Source organism: Triturus cristatus, chromosome 1_2 (genome assembly GCF_964204655.1).
Source record: "Triturus cristatus chromosome 1_2, aTriCri1.1, whole genome shotgun sequence".
Taxonomy (NCBI): Eukaryota; Metazoa; Chordata; class Amphibia; order Caudata; family Salamandridae; genus Triturus; species Triturus cristatus.
The window spans coordinates 649669326-649694295 of NC_140580.1; the positions used below are offsets into that span (position 1 = coordinate 649669326).

The window sequence follows — 24970 nt, forward strand, 5'->3', positions numbered from 1 at the left end:
TGGGGTCCTCAGCAGGCTTCACACCATCGAGGAAGACACGATTCTTTTATCGCTGGACGCCTCAATGGCGTTTGACACCATCGAGTGGGATTTTCTTTTCGCCGCTCTGGCCCGTTTGGGGCTTGGACCCAAATTCATTTGTTGGATTCGGCTACTGTATACATACCCTAAAGCTCACGTTGTTGTCAATAATCATCGCTTCTCTACTTTCTCGCTTCATCGCGGCACAAGACAAGGCTGCCCCCTATCGCCACTGCTTTTTGCCCTTGTCTTGGAGCCGCTCGCGGTGTGGGTCCGAGGTGATCCGGAGATACGGGGACTTAAGTGGACGGAATCTCACGAAGACCGTATCTCCCTGTACGCCGATGATTTCCTCTTATACCTTGCCTCCCCTGCACGGTCACTGCGACGGGTGCTCCACATCTTTCACATATTCTGCACTCACTCTGTATACCAAATAAATTAGTCTAAGTCCCAGATGTATGCGCTATGGGGTTCCCCCAGGTGAATCCTCGGGGATTTAATATCCCAGTGGCACCTCAGAGTTTTCGGTACTTGGGCATTTTCGTTACTCTCTTTTTCGAATTCAACTTACTCTGACCTCTTCAGTGCTTCAAATCTGACGTTGTGCATTGGCGCTCTCTCCCGTTAACTCTTCTCAGCTGCGCGTCCCTTTTCAAAATGCTAGCGTCCCGAGCTTTCTCTATGCTCTACAGAACACACCAATCCCGATCCCAGATTCTTACTTCTCTCAGATCGATGGAATATTGCGGAGACTGCTCTGGGAGGGCCACACTCCGCGCATCGCAATGACCAAACTTACCATGGGTTGGTATGATGGGGCCTCGCTCTACTGGATCTTAGACTGTATTACCAGGCGTCCCAATTGGTGGTGGTCAATCGCTGGGTGTTTGAGTCCCGCGACAAGCCTAATTTCCACATGGATCACTGGCTCCTGGGACGGGGCGGTTACAACAGAGAACTATACACCAATCCCCGCAAACTTAATTTGACAGGTCTCACAGCACGCACGGTTGAGGTCTGGCACGAAGTCACCAGAAAATTAGGATGGCGCGGGCGCCTTACAAAGGCTACTCCCCTGTGGGAGCTCTATATTTTAGGTCATCTCAGCAGTGGGACATGATCGGAATCTCCACAATCAGAGATATCTGGGTTCAGGGGAGGCTGGCATCGTTCCCGGAGCTCCAAGCTAAATATCAACTGGATCCATCGGAGATGTTCAGGTACTTTCAGATTACTCACGCGGTGTCCTCAGCCCTGCCTCAAGATGGTCCTCTCCCCGATTCGTCCCCTCTGGAGGACCGCCTGTTGCTGGATCCCATGGACCGTAAGGCCATCTCGCTCACCTACAAGAAGTCGGTCAACAATCTCCCCGACCCGATGTTGAAACTTGGGGAGGGGTGGGAGAAAGATCTGGGTGAAATAGAGGATGACATGTGGCGGAACGCTCTAGCCTCACCCCGAGAAATAGCAATCCCTATGCGCTTGCGCCTGTCCAACTCAAGATCCTTCACTGGGCATATTTCGATGCCAAACTCCGGCTAGGTAGGTGCCCTGATTCACTCTGCCTCCGACATTGCAATCAGGAGGGTACTTTTTTCCATATTCTATGGGACTGCCCACACATACACGACTACTGGGTGAAAATCGCCCGTCAACTTGGGAGAGCGGGAGGTAAATCCCTTAAACTGTCACCCCAATTGTGCCTACTTAACATATGGGGCGTCCGATCTCACGCAGGCTGAACAGACATGGGCCTCTATGGGTTTTATTATAGCGAAGCGTAATATTGCACAACACTGGGGGGTGGCCACAGTTTCGCGCCTGGCTGAATGGGCAAAAGACATGGATACTGTCATCGTGGCTGAGAAAGCAGTATTCAAGAGTAGAGGCTGCACCAAAAAGTGGGACCAGAAGTGGGGGAAATGGAACAGATACAGAGGGGACATCAGCATCTCACCAACGGTGGAACTCCGGAGGGACAGACAGGCACTGATGGCCCAGTTGACGGCGGGGGTGCTGGCTTCTTTCCCCTAGGGGGAATGTTCTGGGTCTCTCCATCCCCCGCTCCCTGTACACTGTTGGCTTGCACCCGATGCATAACTTGACCTTTCATTATTTCCAGGAAATGTATAATGATTATTTTTCGCATGGACCCCCATTTTGCCATGGGGTGAATGGCATTATGTGAAAGGCATATCTACATTGGAAGGGGTATTTCTCACAGTGACTATATATTGTATGTACCGGTCTTTGGTTGGTGTGGAAAATATATATATTTTTTTTTAAACTAAAAAACAGAGAAACAATGGAAACTTCAAACAGGAGTTCATAGTGGTGATGGCAGAAGGAATGCCTGTAGAATTGTTCTTTGAGCCTGTAGCATATGAAACATTGGTCATTTAGAATTCTACAAACCAGGAAGGTGCGATATGAGAATACAAGACTACATGAAAGACTCACTAGCATGAGAAAGAAAAAACAGCGAACATCTAAGGGATCCGAGAGCACCAAGGGTCAAGAAATACAAAATTATTATTAGGTAGTCTCACTTGTAGAAAAATGCCTCTTTTTGCATCATCACTGACATTTTTCTCCGACTGATGCTGCTGTGTTTTTGACTCTCTGCACTGGGATTCTGCTAGCCAGGCCCCAGTACATGTGCTCTAACCCTATTTGGAATATTTAACTTACCTATAAGTCCCACGTATATGGTTCAAAGTGCACACAGGGCCTGTAAGTTAATTGTCACTAGTGAGGTGTAGCACCGATTGTACCACCCACTACAATGTCAGTGACATGACTGCATGCCTACCACTGTAACCTATCAGGGCAGGTTTAGAACTGTAAATTCGACCTGTCAAAATAACCCCCATTGACAGGTCGACAACGTCAATTTAAAGTCACCCAAAGTAGTCCTTAATGCCCATAAGGCAGGCTGCTTGGTATTTAAAAGTAGGACATGTAACGGTTTTTAATACTAAACATACCGTATCTGTGACACAGTCCCAAAAGCTATTTCCACTCTAGCATCATTAGCTGCTTCATAAGAACCCTATTGGGATTCAATGTTAAATGTAACAATGTTCTCTCATCTAACAAACCGCTACAAAGTTCACTCTTGGACTTTTTGAAAAATCATTACAAGCCCAATTCACTGGTAAAGTCTGATTTTTAATACATATTTTAGAAAAGGGACAATTAGAAAGTTACAGTTCGAGGCATATGAGCTGCAGATTGTACACTTAGCATAGATCGCCATCTGGTGTTGGGCCCGGATGTTTGCAGTTTGTTTTTGTTCTTTGGACAGTCTTTGGAAGTCACGAGTTCGGTGACTCCTCCTTCGGTCCGTACTACGCATGGGCTTCGGCTCCATCCTCAGATTGTTTTTTTCCGCCATCGGGCTCGGATGTGATACTTTGTGCTCCGGCTTCGAACTTCTACGGTTCCAGCCTCGACGGAAAATCCTCGTTGTTCGAGTTTCTTCATCTATCTTCATCTCTCGAAGCGGCACTTTTCTCCATTCCGCACATCGGCACCGGCCTTCGGGCCCTCCTCGACTCCGGTCCCGGCCGATGGAAAGGACACCGTTCAAAAAGTGCCCAAAATGTGGGTCTAAATTTCCCCACACCGACCTCCATCAGGTGTGTAACCTTTGCCTCTCTCCAGAACACGAGGCTAGAGACTGCCCCGCCTGTAAGTCTTTTCGATCAAAAAAGACCATCCGGGATCGAAGAGCTCGACGCACCATGGCGCACTCATCGACCGCGGCTCCACCGGACATCTTCGGAGACGACACCGAGCAGGAGGAAGACGTCGTCAGCGCTTCCGAGGCCGACGACTCCGACGTGGAGGACATCACACCGGCGCGGAGGACATCACACCGGCGCAGAGGGTTGTGAGTACTCTACTCCCTCCCACCCTCGCGCCCAAAACCAAAGAGACTCCGGTTACACCCTCGCCTGCAGGCCTGGGTAAAACCAAGCACACAGCTTCTATCACCCCACCTTCGGGCCCGGTGTCGAAGCCTCACAAGTCTCACGGCAGCTCGGGCTCGAGCCAGCCGACGCCTGGTGCCGATAAACACCGTCCGGCACCGAAGAAAGTGACGCCCAGCTCGACTCCGAAGCCACCGGTGCCGAAGCCTGGACTCTCGGTGCCGACAAAACACAAACACAAATCCCTCGGCACCGACGCTCCGGCGCCAAAAACTACTTCGACGCCGAAAAAACCGGAGGTTCCAAAAAGGCATGGCGCAGACAAACCATCAAAATCCTCGGCTCCGAAAACATCGGCGCCAGCGGACGATTCGGTGCCACTGGACCTCTTTACACCAGATCCTTTACAAAAGACCTTATTTAAGGATCCAAAGACTGGGCTATTGACTTTAGCTGTCAAAAAAAGACGTCTTGACACACCGGCTCCTCCTCCACCGCCCAAGCGGAAGGACTCTGCTACTTCTCCTCTCAGAGTGCCCTCCCCACTACCTCCTCCTCCTCCTCCTCCACCTCTTCCACCCCCTCCCCCTCCCAGGTCTCCGCCACCCTTGCCTCATCATTCCCCGACCCCGTCCCCAGATCCGGATTACGGGGATCCAGATTATGACCCCGCGGACGCCCCAATGGACCCCACTCCACCGGGGACCCCAGACCCATGGGAAGATTACCAAAACCCTGACATACCGGATGTGCCTCAGGACGACCTATACCCATCCAGGCCGTCTCCCCCAGAGGACTCATTAGGGTTTCACCACTTAGTGCAGAGAGCAGCACACTACCATGGGGTGGAAATGCATAGTGAACCAGTGGAAGACGACTTCTTACTGGATACATTTGATATTCAGGATAAGTCCACAGCTATCTTGCCCATGCTTAAGGGTGTCACCAAGCATGCTGCAGAGGTGTTCAAAGACCCTGTCAGGGCCAGGGTCTTAAACCCTAGAATAGAAAAAAAGTATAAGGCGGCACCCACAGACCCTACATACATTAAGGGCCCTCCTCCCTTAGATTCCCTAGTTGTGTCCACAGCTAGAAAGAGGTCTAACTCCCAGTCCTCAGGAGAGGCCCCACCGCCAGATAAGGAATCCAAACTTCTAGACGCGTCTGGCAAACGCACCGCCTCGCAAGCCGCGAACATCTGGCGCATTGCGAATACACAAGCGCTGCTTGCGCACTATGACAGAGCACACTACGATGAGCTTGAGGCTCTTATGCAGCACCTCCCAGAAAAACACAAATGCAAAGCTCATGACCTGATACAGGAGGGTAAACTAATTACTAACACCTCCATTAAATGTGCCCTCGATGCAACCGACACTGCTTCTAGAGCCATAAATACTAGTGTCCTGCTTTGTCGTCATGCCTGGCTCAGGATCTCAGGGTTCAAGCCTGAAGTCCAGGCATCCATACTAAATCAGCCCTTTGACCAACAAAATCTCTTCGGGCCAAAGGTAGACTAAGCGTTAGAAAAAATGAAAAAGGATAAAGACACAGCAAAGTCTATGGGGGCATTACAATCACAGACCCCCTAAACGCTCCTTTCGACGCTCATCCTTTCGTAGCAGAGGCTACTCCACCGATAGCACCTCTACCTCCTACAAGTCCCCTCCTCAAAATACCTTCTCAAAGGGCTACCAAAGGGGTGGTTACAGAGGCAACAACAATAAGGGCAGGGGCAAAACTAACACCACCCGTTCTGCCACCCCGCCCGCACAATGACTTCCCTCCGCTCCCCCCAGACCATCCCACTCCGGTCGGGGGCAGACTACAAAACTTTATCCACGCATGGGAATCCATAACATCGGACAAATGGGTGACCCAAATTATTCGGTCAGGGTACTGTCTCGAGCTAACATCTACCCCACCCAATATCCCACCAAGGCACCGTCCAATGTCTCAGGAACATTCCACACTGCTCAAAAAGGAGGTGCTCTCCCTCCTCCAAAAACACGCTATAGAGCGGGTCCCCGTCAATCAGCAAAATCTAGGGGTCTACTCTCTGTATTTCCTGATACCAAAGAAAGACGGGACCCTGAGGCCCATTCTGGACCTCCTGCCTCTAAATGCATACATACATTCAGACCATTTTCACATGGTCACTCTACAACAAGTCCTCCCGCTCCTCTCTCAAGGAGACTTTCTCACTACCTTGGATCTGAAAGACTCATACTTTCACATTCCAATACACCCTTCTCACAGGAAGTACCTCAGGTTTGTGGTGGACGGTCAACATTACCAGTTCACAGTTCTCCCCTTCGGGGTCACCACCGCACCACGGGTGATTACCAAATGCCTAGCAGTTGTAGCAGCACACCTCAGACGTCAACATATTCACGTCTTCCCTTACTTAGACGACTGGCTCATAAAAGCCGCGTCCTACAACCAATGTGTGCAACATACCAACAGCACCATTCAACTGCTCCACCAGCTAGGCTTCACGGTGAACTACCAAAAGTCCCACCTCCTACCATCTCGCACAAAGCAACATCTCGGGGCCACTATAGACACCTCCAAAGGTATTGCCTATCCAAACTCAGCCAGAATCGCAAGCATACAAGCCTTGCGCCAAACGTTCCTTCCTCAACACTCTCTTCCAGCAAGAGTGTTTATGAAGCTCATAGGGATGATGGCATCTTGCATTTTCATAGTGCCCCATGCAAGACTCCACATGCGTCCACTCCAAGAGTGCCTAGCACGACAGTGGAACCAGGCCCAGGGACAGGTGACGGATCTGGTGTTGGTGGACGGCCGCACCCATCACTCTCTGCAGTGGTGGAACACCACAAACCTTTCCAAAGGGCGGCTGTTCCTGGACCCGGTTCCTCAGGTGATTCTAACAGCGGACGCATCGCTCTCCGCCTGGGGAGCGCACCTCTTACACCTCACAATGCAAGGTCTATGGACGCCACAGCAAAAGTCGCTCCACATCAACCATCTGGAGCTCTTGGCGATCTTTCTAGCCCTAAAATCTTTTCAAAAACAAATTTCGGCCAAAGCAGTCCTTATTCGCACAGACAATATGACTGCAATGTATTATATTCAAAAACAGGGGGGGACACACTCTCCCCAGCTCTCCCGCTTAGCCCAGAGCATATGGAGATGGGCAATTCCTCAAAACATCTTTCTCCTGGCACAGCACGTTCCAGGCATACAAAACACCATGGCAGATCTGCTCAGCAGACAAACGCAACAACTACACGAATGGGTACTGCATCCACAAGTTCTTCGCCCATTCTTCCGAAAGTGGGGGCATCCTCAAATAGACCTCTTCGCCACCCACGAAAACAAAAAATGCCCAAGCTTCGCCGCCAGATACCCACACCCATTGTCCAAAGGCAATGCGATATGGATGAACTGGTCAGGCAAATTTGCATACGCCTTTCCACCTCTCCCGCTAATTCCATTAGTGGTAAGGAAGCTACAACAGCACTCCCTCACACTCATTCTGGTAGCTCCAACATGGGCCAGGCAGCCGTGGTACACCACACTACTACAGCTCTCGGTGGTACCACATCAAAAACTGCACCTGTCCCCATGCCTCCTAACTCAGAACCATGGAGAAATCAGGCACCCGGACCCAGCTCAGCTCAACCTTGCGATCTGGCTCCTGAAATCTTAGAATTTGGGTACCTTAACCTTCCCCCTGATTGCATGAACATTATCAAGGAAGCCAGACGTCCTACCACTCGAGCATGCTATGCCGCAAAGTGGAAGAGATTTGTGGATTACTGCCGTAACAATACAATCAACCCTTTAGATGCATCCATACAGCACATCATATGCTATCTGCTCCATCTTCACAGGTGTAACCTGGCATATTCATCCATACGCCTACACCTAGCAGTGATTGCTGCTTATCTACAAAACAGACAGCATTTATCACTGTTCAGAGTGCCCGCTATTAAAGCCTTTATGGAAGGCCTTAAACGAGTAATTCCTCCCAGGGCACCACCTTCCCCTGTATGGAATCTAAATGTAGTTCTTACAAGGCTAATGGGTCCGCCCTTCGAACCAATGCATAAATGTGAGCTACAGTTCCTCACCTGGAAAACAGCTTTCCTCGTAGCTATCACTTCCCTTAGAAGGGTTGGTGAAATACAAGCGTTCACTATACAGGAACCCTTCTTACAAATACATCACAGCAAAGTGATACTTCGTACATATCCAAAGTTTCTGCCCAAGGTCATTTCCCCCTTCCATCTCAATCAATCGGTGGAATTACCTGTCTTTTTCTCGCAACCACAATCTGTTGCGGAAAGGGCTCTACACACACTTGATGTTAAGAGGGCTTTACTGTACTACATACAGAGAACACAAAAACTTTCAGGAAAACTAAACAATTGTTTGTTTCCTTCTCTCCACCACATAAAGGCAACCCCATGTCTAAATCAGGGATAGCTAGGTGGATTGTAAAGTGCATACAAATTTGCTATCAAAAGGCAAAAAGAACATTATCTGTTCCACCTAAAGCCCACTCTACTAGAAAGTTAGGGGCTTCTATGGCTTTTCTAGGGAACATACCCTTAGATGACATCTGCAAAGCAGCCACATGGTCAACACCGCACACCTTCACAAAACATTACTGTGTAGACGTGCATTCCAAGCAACAAGCTAGTGTGGGCCAGGCTGTACTAAAGACACTTTTTCAAACCGCTGCAACGGATACCGGTGGTCGCCGCTAAGGTTGCGTACTGCTATATAATCTATGCTAAGTGTACAATCTGGAGCTCATATGCCTCGAACGGAATATGCTACTTACCAGTATGCATCTGTTCTTGGCATGTAGAGCTGCAGAGTTGTACACGCCCACCCGCCTCCCCGGCTACCTGTATCCGTTCCAGTCCATCTTATTTACATACAACACACATGGGTTTCTCACTGTTATTACTACGCTCCATCATTTCCCTGTTGGCGAAAAACAATCTGAGGATGGAGCCGAAGCCCATGCGCAGTACGGACCGAAGGAGGAGTCACCGAACTCGTGACTTCCAAAGACTGTCCAAAGAACAAAAACAAACTGCAAACATCCGGGCCCAACACCAGATGGCGATCTATGCTAAGTGTACAACTCTGCAGCTCTACATGCCAAGAACAGATGCATACTGGTAAGTAGCATATTCCTTTTCACTGCCTAAAGCTCTACAAACCCATTTGCACTAGCTTACAACTGTCACTCAGGAACTGAATAGGCCAGTTGATGAGGTGTTAACTTGCTCGCAGAGCTGAGATAAAGTCCTTGGGTTTGTGGTGAGGTGTTCTCTTCCTTGGTTGTGACCAAAAACTCATTTGACTTCAAAGATGCCTACCCTGGCCAGGCAAATATAAGCTGACACCTAGACAGGGCCCTTTTTTGTCCACCTAGCCAGACGGGTAGTAATTTCACGGAGAGAGGAACTGCCCCAGAACTGGATTGAAGTGACCACAGAAGAGTGGTGGCTCATTTTCCTGGCCACACCTCTGTGGTGGGCACAGGAGCGCTGCACAGGGGAAGAAAGGTTATGCCGTCTTTGTTTTAGGTCGAGGGATGCACTGTGAGAGTGGTTGCAATAGGGCACACAAGAACTAGTGCCAAAGTGGGTAGGGTTTCCCCAGGGAACTTTTCCCTACATGTTAGGAGGGGTCAGGACTCACCCTCACCCACTGGCTAGTGCTGTGATGAGACTTGAAAGGACCTGCTCCCACCTGTACCCCGAGCAGAGACGTGGACTTCAATGGTCAGTTTGCAGACCTCCTATTAAGCTACAGGGACACAACAAGCTGAAGGGTCCAGCTGACCAGTTCAACTGGACCCTGTTTATGACTTCTACCTGAGTGAGCCTTGACATGATCCAAAGTCAAGTTCTTAAGATCCTGAGACAAAAGTGTACTCCTCATAACATTCTGAGAACCTGGGACTTAAAACATTTTGCCTCTAAAGACCTCCCGACGAACGGGACGTACCTGCCAAGTAAATCCGACGAAGTTACATTGCCAATGGGCCAAGGATTCAGGTTGCTCCCAATCAGAGCTTTTCCACAGCAGCACATCAGTTTCAGAGGGACGTCACAGAGAACGTGTCCGGTCTCCTAGAGACATTTTCTTCTACAGCTTACAGGTTTGCCCCGCTAGAGAAATCTGAGATCACAATATCTGACTACCTCTAAATAAAGGAAATCTTCACTGAGCGAAGACACCAAAAGTATGCGGCTGGCAAGAGACCTTCCTTGGGTGCAAATTTTTAATTTCTCCTACCTAGAGTTTTTGTGCCCAAAGTCAATAGGTTCAACAAGACTTTGTCTAATGACTAGCTCTTCTTGTTGAGACCCTCTAGGCAACAGCCTACTTCCTTGCCTAGCTGAGAATGTTTGACTTCCATTTCAGTGACTAAGTCAGATGGTAAAACTTTCAAGAATGAACCTGGTTTCTGTATCCAAACTTTGCTCAATCGCGGTCAGCCATTAATCGTGTTTAGGTACCAGTCAAGCGCAACCAAATAACCGCGATAGCCTCTTAATGCTTTTAGACGCTATTTTTATTTAAAAGTTTGAAAATTCATATCTATTGTTCCCCTTATTGGATTATTGTTGTAAATTATTCTCTATTTTGATAAATTGGAGTGGAATTTTTGTTTTGTATTTGTGACTTTTCAACTCTTTTGATATTTTTAAATGCTTTACATAGTTTGTTAAGTTAAGCCAGTCACGTCTGTGCCACAGCTACCAGGGGTTGGACTGAGGTTTAGATTACGGAAACCTTTAATGGACCTAAGATAAGATAGTGCTCTTATTACTTGTGGTGAACACCCATCCAACCCAACTAATAATACACTTTCCCACAGCATTCATAAACAGAATAATATGCCTCTGCAGGATCCAGGAATACATGGTTTAAATGTACGTTTTCAAATAGAATTTTTTTTTTCAACAAGAAACATGGTATTGGGAGCTAACATTTTTTTATTCTTTATAAAAAATTATAATGCAGTTACTTAAATTAGACATAAAAATACTGTTTGAATAAAACCATCTTAAAGGTAAAGTGTTATTGAAAGAAAAATCCGAATTATACTGACATGCCTAGACAATACAGATTGAAACACTGCCCCTGCCACATTAAAAACTGCCCCAGCCTATCAAAGAGAGAAAGAAGATATGCAACTGTTTTTGAAGCAGTCAGTGCTTCAAAACTGAGTATCTTTTATCCTGAAACTCCTTGATAAATCCCAGCAACTTCCAAGATGATGGATGCAAACAAAAGCAGTACGACACTCTATACAATGAGGCCACATCTATATGAAGACAGTAGCTAAGACCAATTATGCAAAGATTCATTTGCTTCACAGTAACAACCGGTAGCATAAGAGCCAGACCACTGCTATAGAAATACGCTTTTACCGGGACATGACCTTTGAAGCATTGGAAGTGAAGGCAGCTGAAGACAGTATTTAAAAAAAACAGTGGCAGGTACTCCTGTGTTTTCAAACTAGTCTCAATCATAGTGTAACATGCTATGTCACTTTTTGAGGTTTATAGCAACTATGCTCCATACTCCTGTAAACATTATTCTTTAGGTCATAGCCCACTTTGTTTAGTCCATTCTAGTCAACATATTTGATGGATTGTATGCTGGACATCTTGCTGCCTCCTTTCTTCTGTGAATGATGTAAGGGGGCTTTTACAGACTTAGCGTGGCAACGGCTGAAATTTGAACTGCTGCCACACTCAATGTTGGGATGACACTTTTCTATTAAAACTCCTTACTATCGGGTGTGTTAATAGAATTGGTTTAAGAACTACAAATCACCTGGATGCATTATATTGTCAAATCTAAACGAAGCACTGGAAACGTGGCATCCTGACACTTGCAATGGTGTCAATTAACTCCCTTTAGTATATATATTACTCTTAGCCAATTAGCCCTTTTAGGTGTATAACCTATCCTCAAACCTCTCTCTTCTATTCTGTCCATAAATTATCTTCTATCCAAGCAGATTAAAGGGACTCATCCAAATGATGTTTACTGGGTATATGGGAGCTTGGCAATGGTTTGGGAACTTTTCCAGGCTGAGAGTTCTTTATTATGTTAAATTGCTTTGCATCTGCTCTTGTAATTTTTTTTTTTTTTTAAGCGATTTTATTTGTCAAATAACACATATAGGGCGGAGCTCTGTGTCCCAGAGGCTTCCGCAGCATCAACATACATCATTTTGACTTCGACAATTTTCTCGCAAGCACAGGAAGGAATGAAAAGCAATAGAGATTAAACAAAACAGAAGAACTACACCCCCCCCCCTCGCCCCCATTGCACCGTCGACCATTCAAGAGCAACATAACCAGCCAATACTATAGACATATGTTTGCAAAGTGTCATTACCAATAGGCATCTTTCCCACCACGTATGCATGAAAAGGCACACCAGAAGAGAGGGGAGAGATTAAACCCGGTCTGGGCACTGGGTCTGGGGAAGTTCTAGCTCCAGGCCACGATAGTCCGCCCAGCGCTTCCAGACTTTGTAGTGCTTACGAGGACACCCCCTTGCCACACAAATAGGAGCCTCTAAGCCCATACAAAAGTCTAAGCCGTTCTTGCATGCAGAGACGGAGGGCACCACTGTTGCCTTCCAGACCCTAGCAATATCTCTTTTGGCTAGGGTAAAGCATAAAAGCATGAGATGGCGTTTATAAATATTTTCCCCAATGCCCTCCATAACGTGCAGGAGCACCAATTTGGGCGAACAGGGAAGATCCCAACACAAAACGTCTGAAAGGCAGGCCATTACTCCCCTCCAAAACCGTGCTAGTGCGGAACAGTGCCACACGGTATGCAACAAGGTACCCTCCTCATGCGCACATCGAAGACACAACGGGGAAGCCACCAAACCCGCTCTCCACAGCCTGACCCTGGTATAATATGCCCTATGGAGGTATTTAAACTGGATAAGCCGAAGGCTCATTGCGATGGCTGCCCCACGTGGGGAGGCCAGAGCCTCCGTCCAATCTTCCTCCTCCATTGGGCCCACATCTTCCTCCCATACCTCCCGAAGATGCTGCAGGGACGGGGAGCTATGCGTGACCAGGGACTGGTACATTTTGGAGATCTTGTGGTCCTGCTCTTGTAATTTTTAATGCCAATGGAAACAACACACATGGCTGCAGCTGCTAATAGACTACATTTACCATCAATGCTATACTGAGAAACTTGTGCTTGATCAACTATGGCAAAATATGATTACAGCTAAGTTACTTTTCTTCTTCATGTGGGTGAAAATCCTAATTCTTAATCGTGTCCTTTCTTTTCTGGGTTTCAGAGATTCACACAGAGTATGAAGGTGGAAGATGAGCTGGGACGCCTTACCTTGGAGCACGGGACAATGATGGGCCCCCCAACCCAGACAGAGCGGTTGGAAGAAACAGCAAAGAAAAAACTAACTTCCAAGGTGAACTCAGACCCTGTGATCAGTAGTAACATGAGACCGGGGCACACAATTCACAGCTGGTTCATAAAAGTACTCGGTGGTTGAAATTACCATGTCTATAGCCTGTCATGAGCAGTGTCTGAAGTCTTCTTACATTTTTCACAAACTGTCCTTAGCCATTTACAACACCAGCAGAGGTCCTGCCAACTGATCTTCTTCATCATAAGATCTGCACAACATCCACTGGCAAACTGTCAATCTCAATGGAGAAGATTCCTTTCAAGTTTTGCACCTGTGAAAGCAGAAATGTGTATTTATCATTTGGAAATAACAAGTGTGAGTTCTTAACAATATGAATGGAGGAGATTATGAAGACATCTTCAGACTTTTTTTCCCTTCAGTCCTTCTCTTGATAGTGTACATACATTTACAATTTTGCACACAGGTTACATCTTCTGGTATGTACCCAGAGTTCTAAAATGTTAAAAGGAAATACCCTTAGTTGTCACATTGTAGAAGGACAGCAAATATGGTTAGTTTCAAAACATGTTAGTACGAACCTTTAGTGCAGCCCACTCCAGAGTCCTTGCAGTATTCCTGTTTTAGTGGACAGAGGTTGATCGGACATGACTACTGTTATCCAATGTCCTGTTCGTGCTTGCTTATTTGTAGCTGTGACACCAGCATTGCCAACAAACTGTCAAATTTGGAAGCAAATGTGTTTGCATTTGGTTTTTGAAGAGCTTAAGATGGGACCAAGGCAATGGCTCTTGTGAGGCAGGGAAGGAATTGTATAGGTTGGATGAGTGCTAGAAAAGAGAAGGATCTGATGCTTATTGAAAGAGTTTCCAAATAGTGGCCTAGGAGTAATTCAACATGGGCAATGTGAAGGTTATTGAAAAGGAGAGCATCTGCCCGAGAATGTCTTGTGAACCACGCATAAGGTTCTATCCACACGAATAACCGATAAATGGAGAAGAATGCAAATGGATCCTCATCAGCAGGTACTCAGCAGAGTTTTGCATCGTCTACAGTTATTGGAGAAGAGTTTGTGGCATATAGCTCAAAGGTGAGAGGACTAGTCTATAAAAAGATCTATGAAAGATCCAATACTGGAGAAAAAATCAGTTACTTTTAACTTTATTTCTCTAGTGTTGGTATCTTTCATAGGTACCCATGCGAACCTTCTTTTATGATCAAGGGCTTATCTTGATTGCTCCCTTTCTCTCATGTAGTTTGAAATCTGAGCTGTAGTGGCCTCTTGGGGAGTGGAATGCCCAGTACATTCACCTTATTGGCTGGACTTCAGTTGTTTTGAAATGAGATTAATATGCTGGTGGTCTATGGTTTTTCAAATACTCTTTATTACTATTTAATGGGGATTCCTATTATAACGCCCAGGAATGATTTAAGCATCTGGTTCAATGGCAGATAACCAATACAGGAGAGCTAAAGTTATAGCAAGTAACCAGTTTCATCTAAAGTGAAATTACTTCACTATGGGGCTGATTTCGATGTTGTTTGGTCAGACCGCTGCCTGCTATTGCGGAGATCAAGAGACACCGCCCCCCCCCGCACCCCCCACCAATAGGACAGTGGTCCAACTGCCACATTTCGATATGACCTCCGCGCTGGTAGTTGGAAAGTGCTCCGTATCACAGTGGCTTGTGCTGGGGCTCAGGAAAAGGCCTGCAGCACAAGCAGCCGTGGTACGGAGCACCTCTTACACGTCCATGGATTGCGTTACACACAGCGCTGCTCCAGGGGCAGGGCATTGGTGACAGTCCTTGTGCCTGGCCTGTCCCTGGTTGCGGCTGTGTCGTCCTTCGGGGGCGCACCGGCTGGCTACTAGTTAGGAAAGCACCCGCTCTCTCTCCCCTTATAGAGGGCTGTTCTCGAGGGCAATAGTGCTCTGCCCTAGAATCCCCATGGTGCTTCTCTGGTCAGAGCGCTGCACTGGTAGCTCTGCCAAGTGCGGGGTCATTGCCAAAGACTGGATGTTGCCGGACCACCTTTAGGGAAGCAAGCGCCATGTTGATGAGCCACCTGCAGACTTAGGGACAGAAACCGAGTGCTCAGCATATCTGACTCGGGGGCTGGGACACTGCAAGCAAATACACGGTTCATGTGACTCCAGCGCTTACCACACACTGGGTTGCTTGGAGAACACTTGGGGGGTGCACACATGGAGCGGCAAGAAGGCAGGTCAGCATACCCAGGTACTTGGCAAAGTGTCAGTCCCTCCAGCAGGCCAGCACAACAAAGCAGGTAGTCATAATGGTTGTTCCTCCCGGCAACTCAGCAGTCCTCTGGCAATATGCAGAATGTAGAGCCAGCAGCGTCTGATTACAAGTCCCACACAGTGTCTCTCAACATGAGGTCAGAGCCCTTGTACTTCTACTCAAAAATGCCTTTGTTCAAGGGGTGGGTTTTTGGGTCCAAAGGTTTTGGTGTCTTGTAGTCAGGAAACACAACTGCTGTGTTTTCAGCCATATTCCAGTGGTTGGTTAACCCGTGCCATAGAAAACAGATGTTCAGACATGTCATAGAAAGGTTGCTATATTGTATTGTTTCTGTCCCATTGACTGAAACCTCAAAAACCAAGCCCTACAAGCGCTGATTTTTCCCTCAGCCAATCTCAGCACAGCCTCTTATGAAAATATTGGCAATAAGGCTATGGTTGTACAAAATGCTATAAAACTGATTAGGGTCTTTTGTCTGCTTCAGAACTAGCTAGCACCTTCTAGCTTTTGGCTTGCGTCCTGTTTTTAATTATTCATTTATTTTTTCACTACACCACTAGAGTTGAGTGCCCCAAAGAATTAACTTGGTTAGCCAGTTGGATATGCAGTAAATTAGTGTTCCTGGAATATCAGTCATAAAAGGCCCCACCTACACAGCCTATTGTCCAGTCATACCTGACAGTACCAGGACCATTATGAAAAGGCCTCAAAGGGAGCATGTCACAAAAGTCTCATTTAGGTAATTAGCTTTCCCCAGCCTTTTCGTTAATGGCTGTTTTTGAGTCCACTGCATCAAACTATGCAATGTATAGTTATCCAGTATTGGGGTATCTTTCATAGATTCACATGCTTAGAATCCTCCCTGCCGACGAGGTGGGAGCCTTGTGGTACAATAAAATATATACATAATAGTCATAAACATTATATCACAGGCTACTATGGACAGTAAGGTCACTACATTAGCCTATCTCAGTCTTTTTGTAAAAAGAACCAAACTTGGAAAACAGCCAATCAGGCTGCAGCACCCTCTTAGAACCCGTCCACAGAGAGGCAAACCCTTAGATTTTCTACCGCATGTCGTGTGACAGGGAGTCTCCCTGAGCTCTGCTCAGTTTTTCTTCATCTTTGACTGAATTTTGTGAATAGCTATGTCTGATTCTTCTAAGGAACGCTTGTTTTTGCCCTGTTCTTCATGTGGGAAGAAGAGACTGCATTTTGAAGACCCCCACAAGGAATGTATATACTGTCTTTACCCAGCACATAAGGTTAAGGACTGCAGGATTTGTAAAAATGTCCCTGCTAAGACTTTGAAAGACCGAGAAGGAAGATTACTGGTTTGGTTGGAAAAGCTGAAGGCTACCTCTGAAGTTGTTTCAGAAGATGATGGCAGTATTGGTCCCCAGGCGTTCACCCCTCTTGCCAAAAAGAGGGATAGATCTGATGATACCCCTGGGCGACAGAGTAAGACCTTGAAGAAGCCTCTCTCTGAGACTGGTCACTCTTCCTCTAAAAAAGAGAAGCTTTCATTCTCTTTAGAGGGGAAATCTGCTGAAAAAAATCAAGATTTCTGAAAAAACTGCTTCAAAACAGCAAAAAACTCATTCTGAGTCTGCTGGGATCCTGTTGACGTCGAAAAAAGCATCGTCGACGAAATCTCTTCAGAGGGTGAGTGATTCCTCGTCATCGTCGAAAAACATCCCATCGTCGACAACGGCACTGTCGACGATTACAATATCGCCGTCGATGATGCCAATCTCTTCGTCGTCTGCCTCATCGTTGACGGGACGCATGCCGTCAGCTTCGACGACAACAACATTGTCGGCTATGGTTTTTCCGTCGACGACGTCGATAATTACAACGTCGATGGCAGCCTCTATTATGACTATCTCTGATGCTGGTTCACCGTCTATGTACATTTCTGAAGCGTAAAAGACCTGCAGTTTTGTCATCTAAATTGTCGTCATCAATCACTTCTTCTAGATAGTACCAGGATTTTTCTCATATTTCACCCTTGCCTCCTAGTCATTATTTGGAGGAGTCAGATGATGATGATGGGCTGTTTAGCCCTGCACGCAACCATCTCAACTTCGGATTAAGTATCAGGAGGAAGATGATGAAGACGAGTACTATGAACCGTGTGAGTCTCTACGAGGCCCTCAAGAGACATAATTTCAGGAACCCATGGTGCAAATGCCTATTGCCTTGATGCAGGATCTGACTGCTATGTTAAGAAATTACCATACTCGTTTTCCACCAGCAGCACCTGTTCCAACACAACCTACTACACCTACCGTTTTGCAGGTTGCAGGTCCTTCTACCCCCATCGTTCAAACTCAGGAAGTTTTACATGCGCAACCTTTGGTCCAGGATGATGATGGCGATACTGTGGAGGAAGACGGAGAATTACCACAATCACCCCCAATCACCCCCAACTGCGAATGAGTGGGATGAATACGTGATTCCTACGCCGTCTTCACCAGTTCCCCAGGCAGTAGATTCCCCTCCTGAGGATATAGGAGGTTTTCATGCACTTATGGAGAGGGCAGCAACCCGGTTTCATCTTCCGGTATCTGTGAAGCAAACGGATTGTTTTCTTTATGACTTTAAGGATCAGAGTAGAAGGTCTGTACTGTCTATTCCTATAATAGACCATATCTGGGAAGAAGACACTAATATAATAAACTCCATTTTCAGTTCCTGCGATTCTCCCTAGAATAGACAAGAAATATAAAGCACCTGATGATGCTCCTGCTTGCCTTTCCGGACATCCTAGACCAGATTCCGTTATTGCACAGGCAGCTCAACGGAAGTCTCGGAATCCATCCACTCCTGTGACAGCACCGCCGGATAAGGATGGGAGGCGCCTTGATAACATTGGTAAACATTTCACTACCATGGCGGGTGCCTCAGTTCGTGCTGCAAACTCTTTGGCGATTTTAAGTAGATATGCCCGTCAACTATGGTCGGATATATCTCCATGCCTTGATGGCTTACCTGATGACGAAACAAGAAAGATTATTCTTGAAGCGCAAAGGGCTGCATCAGAAATTATAGATATTTCTATGGATATAGCCTCCTTGGGTTTTCGACAACTTGTCGGGGCAGCAGTCCTTAGGCGTCAAGGATGGTTAAAATCAACCACCTTTCGTCAAGAAGTCCAAACAAAAATTTTGGATATGCCATTTGATGGAGATATGTTATTCGGAAAACATATAGATGAGGCGTTGTTAAACATCAAGAAAGACACTGACCCTTCCAGAGCCCTTGGCACCTTACAATATCGAAAGACTCCCTTTCGGGGATCTAGAGGCAGAGGATCATATTCCTTTCGTGGTGGCTATCAAAGATTCCAAAGTCAAGGCAATCAGGGAAGATATGCTTATCAGCATCAGTCCTGCAGAAACCCTCCAGCTGCCGCTTATAGACAGCAGAATAGGAGACGTCAACCTCAAGGCAGGGATTCTGCTAGAAAGCAGTGACGATCTATTGGCACCTGCAACAGATTTACCACACCTCCGTTACAAAGTTCAAAATGTGTCCCAACATTTCAACAATTGGAAAAGATTAACCACAGACAAGTGGGTCTTGGATATTCTAAAACAGTGGTTCCCAAACTTTTGACTCCTGAGGACCCCCATTGAGTCACCACTGGAAGCCGGGGACCCCTAAGCAATCTGAATGATTTAAATTTCAAACATTAAAACAGTAATTAAAAAAAAATAAACACAGGTGTGCACACAAAACAAATAGTTGAAATACTAAGGATTTTAGTATTTTATATTGAAAGAATCTGCAAAAAACTTTTTGGGGAAGGTTGGTGCTGCATCTCCGTGACTAACTTTTAAATGGTTGGTTTTATTTCGCAGTATGAGGCTCCTGCTCCTACCAAGGCCAGACTGGAAACCCAAAGCAGCCCTGGCAAATGTTTTCAAACCAGTCCCCCATACGGCGCACACCAAGTGCAGTGAGTATGCCTAACCACTACAAAGGGGGCTTTAGGAGTCTCTCCCCCCCCCCAAGAAAATTTAGGAAACAATATTGCATTCTACAACACATTTATCATTATATATTGAATTGTATTAGCTTTTAAAGTATAGTAAATGATGACCTTACTATGCACCAGGATACGACAATCTTTGTTGGGGTGCTTCAATGATTCCCTTATTATCACCATCCAACAGTGCCTCTCATCTCTCCATAGTCCCTCTGTCACATGGATTTAATTTGTTTTATAGCATCTCTCATACCATTGTAGGATGTCAGAGCACTTTGCAACACACACATATAGGGGCAAATTTACAAGCCCCTTGCGCAACCGGTGCATCACAAAAAGTGACTCTCCGGCGGCGCATTTCAGTGCCCCATATTTACAAGGACCGGAAAAGCCACCAAGCATGACTTTTCCTGTTCTTGTATATATGGCCTCTTTGCACGCAGCACTTTGCGTGAAAGGTGCGTTCCATGGGCTTTGCTGTGAGAGTTCCCAGTCAACACCCATGAAACAAGACACATTTCCAGATTCACGAGAAATTGTAAATCTGGAAATGTGTCTGAATGCTACGCCTTCCCAGGGGAGGCGTAGGGAGGCGCAACAAGGAGAAATGTATTCATTTCTCCTCGCTTTTTCCTCTTTCTATGCATGCTGCATTCTGCAGCATGCATAGAAAGATTAAATCTCCTCTAGTGATTGTTTATGTGCAGAACAGGAAGTCTACCTGCACATAAACAATCTCCCCACAACGCAGGCATCCTTGCACCATGGTGCAAGGGTGCCAGTGCCGGTGCATGGCAGCAGTTTGTGCACCAGCGCAGGGAGAGCACTGAGATGCAACATATTGTTGTGAAAATGTTGCATCCCTGTGCTTTGAAAGTGACTAAGTGTGGCGCAGCCAAATGGCTTGCAGCACTCACTGAGTCACTTTCCTTGTAAATCTGCCCCATAGAGACAATAAATCATACATGTAAACCAGTGTATAGAAAATGTTACATAAGGCAAAGGCGACGACAAGTTGTAGGATTCACATGTCATTCATACTGGTAGGCATTTTCAAGGAAACTCTGGATTCAGGACATAACACAGTGGTTAGCATTGACTTTAACAATAAAACTTTATTTCCATTCAAATAAATCTTTTTAGCAGCATCAGGATAATGAAAGACTGGGAAAAAACATAAGTTACTAACTTGTACCATGCAGTTTGCAAACATCTTTTTTATGCCAGTTTATAGGTCACTGTGCTAGATCACGATTGTCACTTCTAAACTGCACAGTAACTAAAGAATCTCTGTGACAAAAGCAGTAACCCGGAGGAGGAGCTTAGCGCGCATCCAAGATGGTCGCATGAGCACAGGGCTCCCCGGACCCTCGCCGCTCCTCGCAACTTATCCTGAAAATATCCTGATTTCTTGGACAGACCTTTGAAGGCGAACCTCGACTGAGTCCATAACTCTTTTCAGAATTTGAATCGGACTTGGGCTACCGAAATTATGGCACTTTGAACTTTTGAGGCCCACCTTGAGGCCGTGCCGGGGACTTGGTGATCGCTGGAGCCGGGGCGTAGTTGAACAACAACGGCATTGGGACCTCCTCAGTGGCCGTGTCCCCACTTTCGGTTTCGCTTTCGGTTTCTGGCGTGGTCTGATCGAGGGCCTGTTTCGCTCGGCCGGGGACCAATCCAGCCTCCTTCTGTCGACATCGCTGCCTTCTCATCACAGCGCACTGGGTCAAGTCGTGCCTCTCTCCGGACCCCACGAGCCAGCTTCTTGGCCGGCTGGTGCCCGACCTGCAGGCGGCCATTTTCACTCGGTCCTGTGGGCCCCTCCGGGGTGCATCTTCCACCATGGCGGGCAGGGGTGAACCCGAAAAGCGGAAGACCAAGACATCTCTTCGTGGCGGACAGTTCCAGATAAATGTTATGGACCGCTATACTCAAGCCAAGGGATCCCCCGGGCCTTCCAGCAGTACCCCGGAGGACGCCAGAGACGACCTGTCTGCCCCTGCTGACTTGTCCCTGCAGGACATTATGGGCGCCATCACCGGTATGAAGGAGACCATCGGCCAGCAGTATGAGGCCCTGGCTCGTAAAATTGACACGGTCGCCATCGAAGTCACTCTAATCAGGGCTGACCTGTCCAAAACTAATGAGAAGGTGAAGTCATTGGATTTGAAGACCTCCAGCCTTACGGCCGATGTGTCGGGACTTTTAACAGACCTTGGCGCTCTGAAATCGGCCAACGACTTGATGTCTCATCGGCTGGATGATTTTGAGAACCGGGCAAGACGCAACAACATCCGCGTCATTGGTGTTCCGGAGAATTCCGAGACCCGTTCTGTTGACCTCCTGGTAGAGGATCTTATCCTCACTCATCTCGCCCCTTCTGGACTCAGCAAGTTCTTCGCTGTGGAGCGTGCACATCGTGTTCCGGGCGGCAAGCCCATGCCTGGCGCTCCCCCGAGGCATATCATTGCCAAACTCTTTCATTTCAGGGACCGTGATGCGATCTTGCAGGCCTCGAGGGTGCACGGCCCGGTAAAATTTGAAGACTCCTCTGTCAATTTTTTCCCGGACTTCACTCAACTCATGCAGAGACAGAGGATGGGCTTTCAGGGGGTTAAGCGACGTCTTCGGGACCTGGGTTTGAAGTATGCTATGCTTTTCCCTACCAGGCTTCGAGTGGAACATGGGGAACGGACCTTCTTTTTTGAACGACCGGACAATGTGAGTGACTGGTTGGATTCCCTGCCTGGCCGGGGCGATCGAGCGAGGCACCCTGGCGGGGCCGAAGGTGGTGAGCCTCCACAGAAGTGATCTTTCGGTCCCTAACCTTGATAATCGGACATTGCTCATTTGGGGTTCAACCTTTTCTGTATATTTTGTCTTATAGTAGTTCGTGTCTGGGTGGCGGGTGGAGACGGGCCTCTCTCCTCCTCCGGGGTCTTTTTGGAGAATGGGATTGTTAGGGAGACAGGCACACTGCATTTTGGGGTGGTTTTGTTGTTTGCAGGGGTGCAGGGAGGGGGGGAGTTGTAATGGGTTTTGGTTGGGGGGTTTGTGTTTGGTTTTTTCTTTCTCAAGGCGGCATATTGGTTCTTTCTCTGTTTCTGGTGTCCTGCTCTCTGTGGGGAGACTCCTGCTACTTTTGTGGGGATGGGGGGTAGTGGGTTGAGGTTGATATCTTGGAACGTCAATGGATTGGGGGATTGTATCAAACGGGGTGTTGTACTGCAATATTTGTGTTGTTTGATTCCGGATGTCGTACTCCTGCAGGAGACGCATTTGGTTGGCAATGTGTGTCATGCTATGAACAGGTGGGGATACCGATTGGTTGCACACTCTGGGTTCACCACTGGTTCCAGAGGGGTTGGTATTCTTGTCCGGTCTTCCCACCCCACTAGAGATTGATAAGGTAATCCTTGACGACAGAGGGCGTTATGCTGCCCTAACTGGGCGGTGGGAGGGCAAGACCCTTTCCTTGGTCACGATCTATGTACCCCCAGGCCTCCAGACCTCTACTTTTTCGGATGTCGGTCGGCTGTTGTTGGAACTCCCCGATAGCCTTCTCCTCATGGGTGGGGACTTTAACTCGGTGCTATCCGGCGATCTGGATCGTCACCCCCCCAGGGCCCTTCCCGTTTCCCAATCATGGCTCGGTGGGTTCTTGGACACCTTCGGTCTGGTGGATTGCTGGAGGTTAATGCACCCGACGCAATGTCAATACACCTTCCACTCCGGGGCTCATGGGAGTCTCTCTAGGCTTGATTACTTCCTCATGCACGCGGCCCAGTCCACCCATGTTGGGGAGGTTCGGCACTTGGCCCGGGGCATTTCAGACCACTCCCCTGTGTGGCTGCTTTTTGACACGGGGACGCAAGCCGCAGGGCGGATCGCCCCTATTAACCCTTGGCATCTGCGCAACCCCAGGACTCGCGATGGCCTCATTAAGTCGCTCGACCACTACTTCCTGGAGAACGAGGGGTCTGTCCTGTCCTCCGTGTCCCTGTGGGAAGATTTCAAAACTGTTATTCGTGGACAGGCCCTCTCTTTAATAGCGGAGACCAAGAAAGCACGGAATGGGGAGGTTGTGAGGCTGGAGGCTGGAGGCTGAAGTACTGGAGTTGGAGGCTGGGCTAGATTCGGGTGTCACCCAGGAGGGGCTCCACGCCCTTGGCTTGAAGCAGTTCGAATACAAATCCCTTGTTACTGACGCTGCAAAGACACTTTACAGGGAACAGCAAGGTAGACTGTATGATGTGGGGGATAAGGTGGGTAAACTGATTGCGTGGCTCGATAAGAAGGAGAGAGTGAACCGCGTGGTCCCTGTGCTCCAGGATTCTGGTGGTGTGCGTGTGACTGACCCTAGCGAGATTGTGGAGTGTTTTGCTGATTATTTTCGTGTGGTTTATTCCCCGGTGTCCGACAGAGATGAGGTTGACTCTCGTTCCTTGTTGAGGGACATTGCGCTGCCTTGCCTGTCTGAAGAGGATCGAGAGTGCATGGAGGCATCGTTGTCAGCCGACGAGATTGCTATCGCGATTCGTTCCCTCCGTACTGGTAAGGCTTTGGGCCCCAACGGACTGCCCATTGATCTGTACAAATTGTGTCCGGATAAAGTCGCGCCTTTTCTCCGTGATAAGTTTTTGGAGTCGCGTGAGCTTGGCTCCCTCCCTAGTGAGCAGCGACTGGCCACCATAGTTGTGATTCCCAAGGAGGGTAAGCCTCGTGATCGTTGTGCCTCATACAGGCCCATTTCCCTACTGAATGCTGAACCAAAGATCCTCGACAAGGTCCTCGCTAATCGCCTACTCGCTGTTATCTGTGACCTGATTCATCCGGATCAATCTGGTTTCATTCCGCACCGGAACACCGCTCTCAACCTGCGGCGTTTGCATGGCGTTCTCGTCAGGGCGGAGTTTCTTTCCGAGCCGGCCATCTTGGCTTCCTTGGACGCCACGATGGCCTTTGATACGATAGAATGGTCATACCTTTGGGCCACTCTGGCGAAGTTCGGTTTCGGGCCGGGATTTATTAGTTGGGTCAGACTGTTATATACGGATCCGCTGGCTCAGGTTGTTGTCAATGGGAGGGTGTCCCAGCCCTTCGCTCTCGGGAGGGGTACTAGGCAGGGGTGTCCGCTGTCCCCCCCGCTCTTTGCTCTTGCTTTAGAACCACTCGCGGCCTGGCTCCGATGGGAACCGTCGATAAAGGGCATTCAGTGGGCCCCTGGCTTTGAGGACCGAGTCTCGTTGTACGCCAACGATATTCTTTTGTACCTCACCTCCCCGCGTGAATCACTTAATGTCCTTTTTGACGTCCTC

At 47.8% G+C, this 24970-nt stretch overlaps 1 protein-coding gene across 1 annotated transcript in view; it reads left to right on the forward strand.

Moving 5' to 3' along the window:
- Positions 1 to 24970, forward strand: part of TUBGCP2 (tubulin gamma complex component 2) — a 257023-nt gene that overhangs the window by 214305 nt on the left and 17748 nt on the right. The window contains exon 16 of the mRNA XM_085608073.1: positions 13305 to 13433. Within this exon, the coding sequence (XP_085464199.1) occupies positions 13305 to 13433 (129 nt within the window). The remainder of the gene's footprint in view (positions 1 to 13304; positions 13434 to 24970) is intronic.